This window comes from Aspergillus novofumigatus, assembly GCF_002847465.1.
Source record: "Aspergillus novofumigatus IBT 16806 chromosome Unknown P174scaffold_3, whole genome shotgun sequence".
Classification (NCBI taxonomy): domain Eukaryota; kingdom Fungi; phylum Ascomycota; class Eurotiomycetes; order Eurotiales; family Aspergillaceae; genus Aspergillus; species Aspergillus novofumigatus.
The window spans coordinates 3,868,844-3,881,055 of NW_020194276.1; the positions used below are offsets into that span (position 1 = coordinate 3,868,844).

General features: G+C 53.9%; 6 protein-coding genes across 6 annotated transcripts; 3 read left to right on the top strand and 3 right to left on the bottom strand.

The window, feature by feature from the left end:
* Window positions 1-82: 82 nt before the first annotated feature.
* Window positions 83-1,630, top strand: P174DRAFT_483410 (uncharacterized protein; the record flags this gene model as incomplete). The annotated part of the gene is made up of 7 exons (XM_024830745.1): window positions 83-215; window positions 239-588; window positions 688-864; window positions 896-904; window positions 931-1,067; window positions 1,104-1,224; window positions 1,267-1,630. 7 exons carry the CDS (start codon window positions 83-85, stop codon window positions 1,357-1,359), a joined length of 1,020 nt encoding a protein of 339 aa, XP_024684758.1. The 3' UTR covers window positions 1,360-1,630.
* On the bottom strand, window positions 1,334-3,250 carry P174DRAFT_483414 (flavin-binding monooxygenase-like protein; the record flags this gene model as incomplete). The annotated part of the gene is made up of 3 exons (XM_024830746.1): window positions 1,334-1,931; window positions 1,991-3,170; window positions 3,217-3,250. The coding sequence occupies 3 exons, from the start codon at window positions 3,248-3,250 to the stop codon at window positions 1,424-1,426; spliced, it is 1,722 nt and encodes a 573-aa protein (XP_024684759.1). The 3' UTR covers window positions 1,334-1,423.
* Window positions 3,251-4,644: 1,394 nt separating this feature from the next.
* On the top strand, window positions 4,645-6,420 carry P174DRAFT_154441 (uncharacterized protein). The gene is made up of 6 exons (XM_024821179.1): window positions 4,645-5,103; window positions 5,167-5,393; window positions 5,456-5,595; window positions 5,644-5,738; window positions 5,793-5,906; window positions 5,973-6,420. The coding sequence occupies exons 1-6, from the start codon at window positions 4,963-4,965 to the stop codon at window positions 6,384-6,386; spliced, it is 1,131 nt and encodes a 376-aa protein (XP_024684760.1). The 5' UTR covers window positions 4,645-4,962; the 3' UTR covers window positions 6,387-6,420.
* A 44-nt stretch (window positions 6,421-6,464) lies between these two features.
* P174DRAFT_405411 (putative MFS lactose permease) lies at window positions 6,465-8,278 on the bottom strand (the record flags this gene model as incomplete). Its single annotated transcript, XM_024824069.1, has 4 exons — window positions 6,465-7,184; window positions 7,243-7,815; window positions 7,871-8,084; window positions 8,138-8,278. Coding segments are annotated over 4 exons (1,647 nt in total), but the record flags the coding sequence as incomplete, so codon positions are not given.
* Window positions 8,279-9,509: 1,231 nt separating this feature from the next.
* On the bottom strand, window positions 9,510-10,116 carry P174DRAFT_459623 (uncharacterized protein; the record flags this gene model as incomplete). The annotated part of the gene is made up of 2 exons (XM_024829780.1): window positions 9,510-9,611; window positions 9,652-10,116. The coding sequence occupies 2 exons, from the start codon at window positions 10,114-10,116 to the stop codon at window positions 9,510-9,512; spliced, it is 567 nt and encodes a 188-aa protein (XP_024684762.1).
* Window positions 10,117-10,711: 595 nt separating this feature from the next.
* P174DRAFT_440756 (uncharacterized protein) lies at window positions 10,712-11,791 on the top strand. Its single transcript, XM_024827129.1, has one exon. It carries the CDS (start codon window positions 11,135-11,137, stop codon window positions 11,399-11,401), a length of 267 nt encoding a protein of 88 aa, XP_024684763.1. The 5' UTR covers window positions 10,712-11,134; the 3' UTR covers window positions 11,402-11,791.
* The last annotated feature ends 421 nt before the right edge of the window (window positions 11,792-12,212 follow it).

Here is a 12,212-nt window from a genome sequence, read left to right on the forward strand (position 1 = left end):
TCTTACAACTACCAACACATAAGAACGAAACATAAATACCTGGCAAACATCCAAGATACTAATCCTCACATCAACCTCTACAATGTCCCTCCTACTATTCTTTCTTTCCCTAGTCCTCGCCCAACTGCCCCCAGTCTCTTTCTATAACATCACAATCCCCAGCGCCCCATCCCCAAATCTTAGTCTCGCAACCTTCACCACCCCTCGACCCTCCTGTCGATTCTCTCCAAACCCAAAGTCCACCCCATCAACACCACCGTCTTCGACTGGTGGTACTTTGACGCCGTCTCCTCTTCGAATCCGAACGTCTCTGTTGTGATCACCCTCTTCACCAGCACACCTACCGCATTCCCGTTCCTCCCAAGCAATAGCAACAGCAATAGCAGTACCGACTCCGTCCTCCTGTCCTACATCTGGGTTTCTTTTCCAAATGGGACGAGCTACGCCACCTACGCGGATGCATACACTGCGACGGTCGATGCAGACTGTGGTGTTACCCGAGGAATATGGCACGGGAGCGGTGTTTCCTTCACTGGATCCGAGAGCGGGGAGTATCTTGTTACTATTGACGGAGGGGTAGGCGTAGGAGTAACTGGGTCGATGAGACTATCTTCTGTTCGTCATCCAAACACCCCCTCTCTACTAGAAGCTAAAGGTAAAGCTTGCTAATGGAAAATGTGGATGTAGGTATCGAACCCGCATACACCCTGCGGTGACGACCGGTTGCGTCTGGGTGGTGGTACTGGTTCTACAGGTGCAGTTGGAATCGGATGGGCGAGTCTCCTCCCCGATGCGGAGGCGAGCGTTGATGTTTTGGTTGGTGGGGAGAGAGTACGATTTACCGGGGTTGGGTATCATGATAAAGTATGTTTCACTCCTCCCTTTTGGAGTGTAGGATGTGGATGTGAGGAGGGGGCTACGGCTAACGAGAGAGCAAAGAACTGGTCAGATGGACCATTTGAGGCGGCGGTGCGGACGTGGTACTGGGGAAGGGGCCGGGTAGGCGCGTACTCTGTCGTCTGGTTTGATATGCTTCCTCTTGGGAACGATACAGAGGTGGTGAGTGGGTATGTGGCTGTTGGACGGGAGGTCGTGGTGTCTAGTTGTGAGGAGCGGGTTGTGTCTGTGCGGCCATGGAAGAATGGGATGGTGGCAGCTGCTTATCCGCCTGTCCTTGGGGATGTGCCGGATGGGTTCAGGGTTCTTTATAGCATTGGGATTGAGGTGAATGTCACTCTGGGGACTATGGTAGCTGGCGATGGCAAGTATTATGCGCGGTGGACGGGGACGATGACGGCCAACGTAGCCGGGGAGGTCTACGAGGGGGTGGGCATATTCGAGCAGTTTGTTATGCAGTAAATCAAAAACTATCAACAGAAAGACAAAAGCTAAGAAAGATAGGGTATATGGATATATATATCAGTTACTGACGGGCAGCCATCCACTCCTCCACCAACCCCCGATAATCCTCCATCCCATACGGACTCAACACCTTCCCTAAGATACCCTCCTTGCGCACACTCCTCACCCCCAAATCATTCAACAGCAAATCCACATACGGAATCGCATCAAACACAAAATCCGGGTTCCGCTTCCCAAAGCCCCCGGGATACCGCCACTTGCCAAACTGGCTATGCAGCGCCGTCTCCCACACCAGATCCATTTCTTCGCGCTTTTCGTCCAGCTTATCCGCATCCGCGTCTCCGTTCTTCTCGTCGACAGCCCGCAGCGCAGACGGACACCTCTCGGTCGCTCGCAGCACCGGACTGCCCCCAAAGAACGCAGTAATCCACAGCGCCTGCGCCTGCGCAAGCAGCGTCGTGTTGATCGTCATCGCAATCCCCATAAACGCCAGGGAGCGCTCCCTCGCCAACGAACACGGCACCATGAACCGGGCGAGGCGGAAGGGGTGCGCGGCTGTAGCGGGGCATCTGGCGCGAGCGGCGCGTAGTCCTTGGGCGGGGCGGGCTGATCGCGCAGCCGGGGGAACCGGTGGAGGATTTCTTCGTCGGCGGCGGCGAGGAGGTCTTTCGGGATGGGGTCGGGGCCCCAGGGGAAGCCGCAGTCACGATCCAAACCTGGCGGGAGGAAGTCGAGGTTTGGGGTGGCTTTCCATCCTGTGGAGCAGATTAGGGCGGAGGTAGGGAGGTCGGTGCCGGAGGAGAGGTGGACGGTTCGCTGGGAGAGCCGGGTGATGTTCGCGACGTGGACGCGCACGGCGCCGGAGCGGACGAGGTCAAAGAAGTCGGTTGGGTAGTTGAGGATGCTGAGGCCGGAGGCGATCCAGAAGGGGCTGATCCAGGGCTTGAGCTTGGCGGTCTCCGGATGGGCGTCGTAGCGGTTCAGCTGGATGACGTCGTTGGCCAGAATGCTCCAAAACGCGTGGACGATCTTCCGGCCGAGCCAGGTGCCGTGCAGGAAGCGGCGGATGCGCGGGTAGCCGTCGGCGGGGCCCCAGATGCAGGGGCTGAAGAAGGTCAGGAGGCGCGTGGTGACCAGTTTCTCGAGCCACTTCTTCAGCGGGGTGACGTACGGCGGCGCCATCCAGACGGGGCCGTGGCCGTTCTCGCGGATGACCCAGTCGACCTGGGCGCCGGACGTGGCGGCCGCGTAGACGGCGTCCCAGGCGGATTTGGTGCCGCCGAAGACGGTGATGCGCCGGCCGTCCTGAAGGACCTCGGCTTCGTACTGGAGGAGATCGCGGCAGTGAAAGAGCGGCGCGTCGAAGGTCTCCTGGCCGGGGAAGTCGGGCAGGTAGGCCTGCGAGGTGATGCCGGTCGCCACGATGAGTTTGCGCGTCACCACCTCCCTGACTTCGCCTTGGTGCTCTGTAGTCAACAGCCAGGTGCCATCAGGACGGTGTTCGGCCGATCGCACGCGCGTGTTGAGCCGGATGCGATCGCGGAACTGGAAATGCTCGGCGAATTTCTCCATATATTGCTGGACGACCTGGCCAGGGATATGCTGGCCCGGTTGGACACCGAACGTGTCTGGGTCCATGGGAAAGTCGCTAAATTCGTAGGTGCCCAGCATGTTGTTGGACTTGAGGCCTTTGTACAGCCGGTGTTTGGCCCACACGCCTCCAATGGAAGAGGCTGCCTCCAGAAGAATCACATTGCTGGACGGGTTGACCTGGAGATAGGTCTTGATGGCCGCGAGGCCGCTCCAGCCTGACTGGGTTAGTATCTGGGTATCAATTGAAGAGGAAGGGCATACCGGCACCGATGACTGTCAAATCGACCGTCTCCATGGCGGGGCACTCAATTGACAGTTCACAAATCAATCAATCGGTGTCAATTGCTGCGTCAATTGCTGCAAGTAAGAAAAGGCAAGAATGCAGAAAGTGATGTGTAGACGACAAGTCAGGCAACGAAACAGGGAAGATGGATAAGAGAACGACAGGTGGACACAAGAGGGTCTGGACTTTTCTTTCTTATTAGTCTATTCTAGCCATGGACTGTATGATTGTGCTGATTGTGCATCAAACTTCAAAGACTGCAGAGTTTGAGAGTCATGCTAGCACAGACTACTGAGATAGTTGCAGCTTGAAAGGTAACGGTCAGCGGGGAATTATCCCTAGCCGCCGTAGAGCCGACTAGTGAACAGCAATCGACCAGGGATAATAAGATTAAATGTGGAGAGACTAGAGAACGAGAAGTGGACCTTGGAGTCAAGTATTGTGGTGGTACAGCATGCCCCAAGAATCGGTCAATTTGTCAATGTCAGCATGGTGGGCTTAGTTACACAACTGCGAGTATCAAGGGGAAGAAAGGGATGAGCAAAGCACGTACCAGTGCACAGATGGACATCACATCTCTGTAGTCTGTACTGTACGTACTTTAGAATGCCACAAGATAATCCTTACTGGACTGGAAATTAGTGTGCTCTTAGTGTTTTTAGCTGCAGCACTTGGCCCTGTTAGTGTCTGTGAGTGACATTTCACTCAAGTCTGTGCATCCAGGGATAACTTAATGAAGAAAGCATCTTGAATTATGATCATCAGAAAAGAAGTTTCCGTTCTGTCAATTGCAGTCTTAGCAATTGTTGTCGGGTTTATACAATTAGCCCTGCTATTTGATGTTGTTTATCAGCCACCACCTAGTTATATATGGACCTCGGTGTATGCAAGCAAGACTATGGAGTATGGACCCATCATGGTTGTTTCTGCCTCGACAGGGATTGTTGACTGATTTTTATGACCATTGCCCAATGCTCAAGCTGACAAAAAAGCAGTTCTTCTTCTTTGTCCTCCTAATTGACCTGTCACTTTTTTTTCTGTCAAACATCATGGAATATGACACCTCACTTGATACTTCCATTCAATGATGCAAGTTATGCCATCAGATCACAGAGTTGCAAAGTCTATCAGTGCTCCTATTCTTCGTCATGCCAGTGCTTCTACTCAGACGGCTTCTCGCCTACCTCTTCGGCAGTCTAGTTGTACTACTAGTACTGTCACTTCGCTGATGCTCCATATCCCCGCCGATCCTCAAAAGGAAATACCACATATCGTTCGCTGCACGTATGGGTCTTGATGGCTGAAGAACAGCTGCGTCTCCACATGGCCGCTGACCAGGATCCTAGTGTGTCTCAAGTGGACAAAGAATCAGACAACCGTTCTCGACCTTGTCCTGAACAGTGGATAAGCATGTGGACACCAGTAATCATGGCAAGTACGTAGATGGTCCCCCGAATGATTGCTGGCCGTTCTGTCAGGGATTGGCATGACTCGAAGTCTATCAATCAAGGATGTTGTTCAGCCTTGCCAGTAGTCTTTCTACACATCCTCTGTGGCGGGTTAGTCGGGATTTGAATGTGCTGTACTCCATCTATATCTTCCCTTGTTTCTCTTCCCCTGAGGTGAGGGGCTATCAATCTCAGTCATTCATTTACTGTCCCTGACGAACGTTCATTCCTTTTTGTTCGTACCAGGAGATAGCTGAGACAGCTCATGGGGTCATCATGGGCGACAGCTTCACCACCGAGGCCTTTACCCTCCTTTCCCTCGCTATCGTCGTCATCATCCTTCGCATTATCGCTCGCATCTTCACTGTGGGATTCCACAATTTCCAGCTCGATGATTACCTGATGCCTCTAGCCGGAGTATGTCCTGTCACTCCTTAGACTGACATCTGTTGGACATCCACTGACATGACTAACGTGCAGGTGGTCTACGGCCTCGAAACAGGCGCAGCCTACTGCGTCGGTGCCTGGTGGAAAGGATTGGCCAACAACTACATGTCCGATGCCCAGCGCGCCGCCCTCTCGCCCGACTCGGAGGAATTCAGTCTGCGAGTAGGCGGATCCAAGACGCAAGTGGTGGGGTGGTCGTTGTACACGACCTTGCTGTGGTTGTTGAAGGCGTGCATGGCTATATTCTACTCGCGCTTAACGTATGTCTCCCTGGCTTTTGATGGAGATGGACGCTGAGGCTGACGCTGACACTGACGGGCAGGGCCGGTCTGATCAACATGCACATCCGCGTGCGGGTGGCCTACGTTGCCATCGGGGTGACCTATCTGATTGTGATTCTCTCGATCCTGTTTGGCTGCTATCCCATGCATAAGAATTGGCAGATATATCCCGACCCTGGCTGTATGTTCCTCCTCTCTTTGAAAGGTTGTTTGGTACTGACATGTCAAGTACGCTGCCAACCCGCCATCTCGCCGATTGATGTCTACATGACGGTCACACTGAATGTCGCGACGGATGTATATCTCATTACCATTCCGACACCGGTACGTCCCTTCCCCGTTCTCTACAAAATCGGAACCCGTCTAACAATGCCATAGATGCTCTTCAAAGCGCGGCTCCCCTGGCGCGAGAAACTCGAACTCTTCATTCTATTCTCCGGCGGAATCTTCGTCATGGCAGCCGGTATCCTCCGCTGCGTATTGATCGTCACTGTAAGTTGCTGACCGCCCCCCCCCCCCCCCCCCCCCAATGCCTAGATTCGGGGCTAACAGGGATAGGCCGGTGCAAACGGTGCCTCCCAAGCCGGCAGCTGGGCCTGCCGCGAAACATTCGTCGCCGTGGTCATCGGCAACGCCCCCATGATCTACCCCCTGTTCCGCCGCGCCGCCCGCCGCGCAGGCTGGTACATCAGCTCCCGCGGCCAGTCGCAGAGCTACCCAGCCTACCCGCTGTCTGAAGGCGAGCGCGGCGAGAACTCGACGCACCACAGCAAGAAGCGCCGCTTCCGGCACCCGCTCAGCATCCCCGACACGCAGTGGCACGACGAGGCGATGATCCTGCCGACGTCGCGGCAGCAGCCGCCTACCTGTACGGCCAGCCCGGCCGCGGACTGGGACGAGTCGAGCCAGCCCAGCTCGGACGGGATCAAGGTGGTCCACGAGACGATAATTGAACGGAATGAACGATTTTGACCCTTCGCTTATGTATACCCCGTGTTTTATCATTGTGTAATTGCTGTAATGTTGAGAATATATATAATCATGAAGTTAAATCATATTTCCTCCGATAATAATCCTTCCTCCTCATCTCGACCTCCAGCTCCACCTGCGGAACCAACACCTCATCCCTCACCAACGACGCCTGAACGGGATTCCTCGACTGAAAGATCGCAGTCAACTCCTCGAGTGTGCGGCGCGACGTCTCCACAAAGAAAAACCATATCACCACCAGCTCCAGCACATCCCAGAAGATAAACAGCAGGTAATACCGCCACCCAGCCCTCGTAAACGCAATCCCCGTCACAAACGTGTTGTAGAAATTCGCTATATTGATAAAAAAATTGCTCATCCCCATCCCCTTCGCCCGCGACTCGTACCGCAGACACTCGACGGGGTACATGGCCTGATTGGGCGTCCAGCCGGCAGAGTACACGAACCCAAAGATGAAGATCATGGCGATTTGCGCGCGCGCAACGACCGCGCTCTTGGCGATAACGACCCCGGTCTCCTCGGGCGTCTCGACGTTGGTGGCGTTCAGCGCCGTGATGATGCTGAAGATGAGGACCATTAGCGCGGTGGAAGTGAGGAGCTGCGCGCGCCGTCCGACCCGGTCGGTTAGTAGTGCGCCGAAGATGGCGCCTATGAACTGGCAGACGTTTTGTAGGCCTTGGAGCAGTAGGCGTGTTGAGTTGGAGGTTATCCCTGCGCCGGCCAGCATCTGCGGGTAGTAGTATGAGACGGGGCCGTTGCCGGACCATTGTCCGAAGAAGGCTACATTATCAGCTTTAGCTTGTTTCTTTGACCAATTTTTTTTTTTGGATGGACGTACCCATAAACATAACCAGCATAGAGCGGTAGCGCGTCTCGCGCGAATTGAACAGCTCGCGGTAATCCCACCAGCGCTTGTCAGCGCCCGTGTTGGAGATATCCTCGACCATCTCGCGGTACTCGAGCTGCACGAGCGGGGCGTTGCGGTCGCCGTCGCCGTGGTACGTGGCCAGCACGCGGATTGCCTCCTCGTGCTTGTCGCGGGATACAAGCCACCGGGGGCTCTCGGGAATCGTCCAGCAGAGCCCCAGCACCAACCCCGCAAACACCATCTGCACCCAGACGGGGATCCGCCAGCTCATCGTCCCCTCGATCATGCTCGTGCGCCAGGGGATAAACGTCCCCGGGATGCCGCCGGCGAACCACAGCACGTTGTACAGTCCTGTCAGGGAGCCACGCCAGGATGGGTGCGCGATCTCGGACACGTAGGCTGGGCCGGCGGTGGCGGAGGTCGCGACCCCGAAGCCGAGGATGAAGCGGCCGGCCATGAAGCCGGCGAGGTTGGTGCAGGTTGCTTGGACGATGGTGCCGAGGATGATGAAGGAGGCGCCGAGCGCCATGCCCACCCGTCGTCCTGTGTCTCGTTAAGATTTCATCCCCGATAAGTGAACGATGAGGGGGGGAAATACCTCTGAAATCGGTGAACGGCCCGGCGAAGAATGACCCCACGATGTTCCCGATGGTGTAGATGGCATACACGATTCCCGTCGAGGGCGTGCCGGCATCCGGATCGAAGCCAAAGTACTCCCGGTACTGTCTGTAGCTGTTGATGGAACCCATGAGCGACCCGTCGTAACCGTTGATGCACGAGTTGAGCGTGGCGACAGCAATGGCCCAGTATAACTATTCCTTAGTCTTCATTTTTTTTCCCCGTGAAGCAACAGAAGAAGGGCTACCTTGAACATGTTTTTGCTCCACAGTCTCGGCTTCTGCTGGAAGGTTGCCATGGCCAGGGCGGCATTGTTGATGCCCCGGATGTGAGCGTCATCCGGGTAGTACAGCACCCGCGGTGTCTCGTAGCTATTGAGTCGCTCCATGGTTACGCCTTAGACGACCAGAGGTCGTAGGGGACAGGAGGATTATGGCCAGAGGGTGGTGTTCACTTAATGTATCCTGTACTCGATCTAGACTGTGAACAGGGGGTTCTGGCTATAGCCTGAGCCCGGCCTGTCTAGGTGACAAGCGACAAAGTGACATCAGACTGAGTTCTGGGCCTGACATGGTGGAAATTAAGACTAATATAGACACCGTCTGACCGAGTCTTGAGAACGAATTGCATATTGGCGGGGATATTGCCATGTTGGTTGTCATTGCAATGCCAATTGTGCCACACATCGAGCATGAGACACCATCGACTCTTGGAGTGTTTGATCTAGACGACGATCGGAGGACCCCGCATTGAGTGTCAGTCTCTTACAACGGATTCAGGCTGTGGATGAATGAGAACATTCATCCGTCACCAATTGGGGAAACATTAGTGGTTTGGTCGGACTTAGCACGGTCAATGCATGGACTGGTGGACTGGTGCCACTGTGCCACATCGTGCGGAGGATGCACTAGAATCGAGTTCTCTTCCTTGCTCATTAATCGTGCTTGGGAATCTCGTGGAAGTATTATTAACTACGACGCCACCACGACAAGCGAACGCTTGGGGGAAGACGCTTGGATCCCTGACTATTAAACTTGAATGCCTTCATTCGCTTGACCTAACTCCAACCAACACGGGCATCGGTCCGAACACCCGTTCTGTTCTTCCCCTCAGCCTGATCACTTGTTCTTGCTCAACTGATGTATTCTCATTCTGGTGGAAAGTTTTCAGCGTTATCAATACCTTTGCAAGTTGCAAGCAACCTGTTACATACTCTGCTCCATGACAATATTGACCAAACTTCTCAGGCTACTCCACACAGGCTCCCGTGTGTTTCAGCATGCCGCGACTGAGAAAGATCGACTGCTGGGCATCCTGAAAGGGCGGATTATCCGCCAATATCGGCCGGGACTCTTTCCGTTTTCCTTGCTCCTACGGGCTATCCCGGTGAGATGGCCAGAAGATGAGTCTGAGACCGAGACTAATGCACATCAGCCGCCACATAGGACTCAGTTGGAGTAGGCCATCTTTCAATTGCCGTCTGGAAAATGCAGGCACATAGTACCCCAATGCAAATGCTCAATGCTCAATTACTACGAGAAATGATAGTTACAGAAACTGGTATCATTCATCTACATAATATACATAGGTTGCTACAAATACATACAGAGTGTGCAATCTCAACAAGCCATCGCGTCAAAAATCTCCCTCCTCTCCTGCGGTGTAATCGACAAACTCAACGTATAATACCTCCCCTGAATCAACTCCGACTCCCCCTCGGACTCCCCGCAAGCACCAACCTCGTCCCCCAGCATACGGCACTGCAAACCAAACCGGCTCCCCGCGCCGATCAGCCCCCTCCCAATACTCCATGTTACACGACATGCTACTCCCATACAGCAGCGGGTTGAACCCATTACACACCGCCTCAGGGATATGCAGCACGTCCTCCAGCACGAGAACATGCGAGCTGGCGCCCCCGTCCCGCACCGTCCGGCACACGCGTAGCTCGACTGTCCCTACACCCGCAACCTCCAGCTCCTCGTGCGGATTGAAGATGTTGTTCTTGACGAGGGTTCGGCGCGGCATCGCCCGGTAGTGTGTGAATGAGGCGCGGTCGCGCGCGTAGTGGCAGTTGCCTGAGACGACCATCCAGTCGTAGCAGATGCGGGATGCGGCGTGCGTCGTTTTGCTCCGTTTGCGCCGGTCGTCGGTCGCGTCGGCGGTGGCCTCGGCGTCGGCGTCGATGTCGAGTCTGAATTCGTCGTGGCTGCGCATGGTTCTCATGGTGCTGGTGCTGCTGCGATGGTGGATGTTAGCATGCGCGCCGACGTGAGTTGGGGTCACGGGACGTCTTCCGTACTGGGTCAATTGATCTAATGTAGTGCGTGGGGTGGTGCGCACTGCGTGGTTGATAAGTATGCGCAATCTGGACTTGTCAATTGCAACAGATCATCGGAAGAGATTTGAGCTGAAACAACCGTCGCGGCGAATGAGGCCTCTTGCCGGAAGCGGAAGACGGGGCAGTATCTCTTCGACAGGAAGGCGGTAGAATTAACGGCCAATCATAGGTGAGCGGTGTGCGGTGTCGGATAAAACTCCGGGAATTGCGCTAACTGTTTCAGGTAAATGACCTTGTGCTTGGTAACAATTTTGTGCAAGTATAAGGTAGGCATATGACGCGAGGATAGATCTGAGCCCATTGTCTGTTGTCTAAGGAAGCAGAGAGGATTATCAGAATCTGCTTCAGATCAGAGGCCAGCTGATATGCTGGTATACCTGCAAGGAACGAACACCCCGGTGTTATACTATGTCTCTAGACCAGGTGACATATAGACGAATCATAAGTAATTCCTTGCGACCAAGCAAGGACCTTGAATACGCTGGATATATTTGTAATGGAGGTACTTTGAGTATGATCTTCCTCCAGATATCAGTATGAATTAGGTATCATCGCAGATACGCTAGAAATGGACCTATTCAAAGGTCCGCATAAAATTTGTCAAATGACAGCTTACTGGACTTTAACGTCGCCATGACGGCATCAACACTCTCCTTCGGCAGTGAGACCGATAGAAACCGCTCAGCGGTTTGTGTCCAGTACAAAGTCTGGCGGAGGAACTATCTGCATTGTTGCAATCGTGATTTGTCCAGTCTCATGTTGAACAGGGGCGGTAGCCTCTCACACAGGAAACGCATCCCGTTCTGCTTCACCGAAGAGTGAAAGGGTATCGAAGGACCGGCCCGGAAATGAGGTACGGCTTTTACCCCAGAACCTGGCTCACGAGACAGCAAATCTTTCAGCATGTCATTGTTCGTCCTTAAAGCTCCTGCTTTTCTTGCTCCTGTCTCCGATGTTCTCATCCTCTCATTGTACTTCTTTACCACTCTGTCCGAACTAAACGGGCAAAGGGAACCGCGAAATTCGAGTATTGATATTCGTTCCTGGCGGTCGGAGCCACTTGCCCTCGTCGAACTATTTCGATTGTGGATGGTCGGCTGGGGATGGTCGGCCGGGGAGGAGTGCATCGATAGTTCCGATTACTGGGGCGTCATTCGCGGAAGGAAATGATGGACGTATTTGTAAATTCACCCACGGCTCAGATTCCCTGTTGATAACTGATTGTCAACTCGCATGCATCCATGCATCCCATCCTGCTAACCATGTATGCAGCGAGTGCGCGGCGCCAACGATACCTTACGATCGTAGGGTGGTGCGCATCTGCCGCTGCTGGGACCATGTTGATCATGTTCGACGTCTTGAATTAGGTTGGGAAACCCCTTTCCTACCTAGGAGTTTGGGTTGGTGATAATCCTGCTGTCAAGTCTGGTAAGGGCATACTCTAGTGTTTGGAGGCATAAATGGCAAGCAGCAAGGGATACATGCATGACTTGTAGACCCTGTGAAGCAGGGAAAGTCATGTGCGAGTAGTCTGGACGACAGTGTCCATGTGGATGTTGGATGTTTGGAATCTTGCAGCAGGGACAAATCCTCCGCGGAGAATGATGTCTGGCGGTGTTATGTGGGGGCCGGAAAACCTCCATTGAAGGAAGGTCCAACCCTTGAGGGAGCGACACACTCCTGGGGAGAAAGTGATGTCAAGCTGCAGATCTTGGCCTGGCGGTCTATCCCACCAGGAGCAGCAGGAGGAGGTCATTCTGATAATATAGACTTTACATTAGTGATTGTCCTCTGTTCTCTGCTAGTGTGTTGTTGCTCGCATTGATTCTATGTGGATAGTCGAGCGCTCATTATTCAAAAGGAGTACAGAGTAACTTAATGTGCTCAACTGTCAGCGCTCAGCTTCTCTTTCTATGGGAAGAGCACTAACCAGATTGGGAACTAGTGGTAGACCCGCCTCCTTCCTAATCTGGAATGTCCG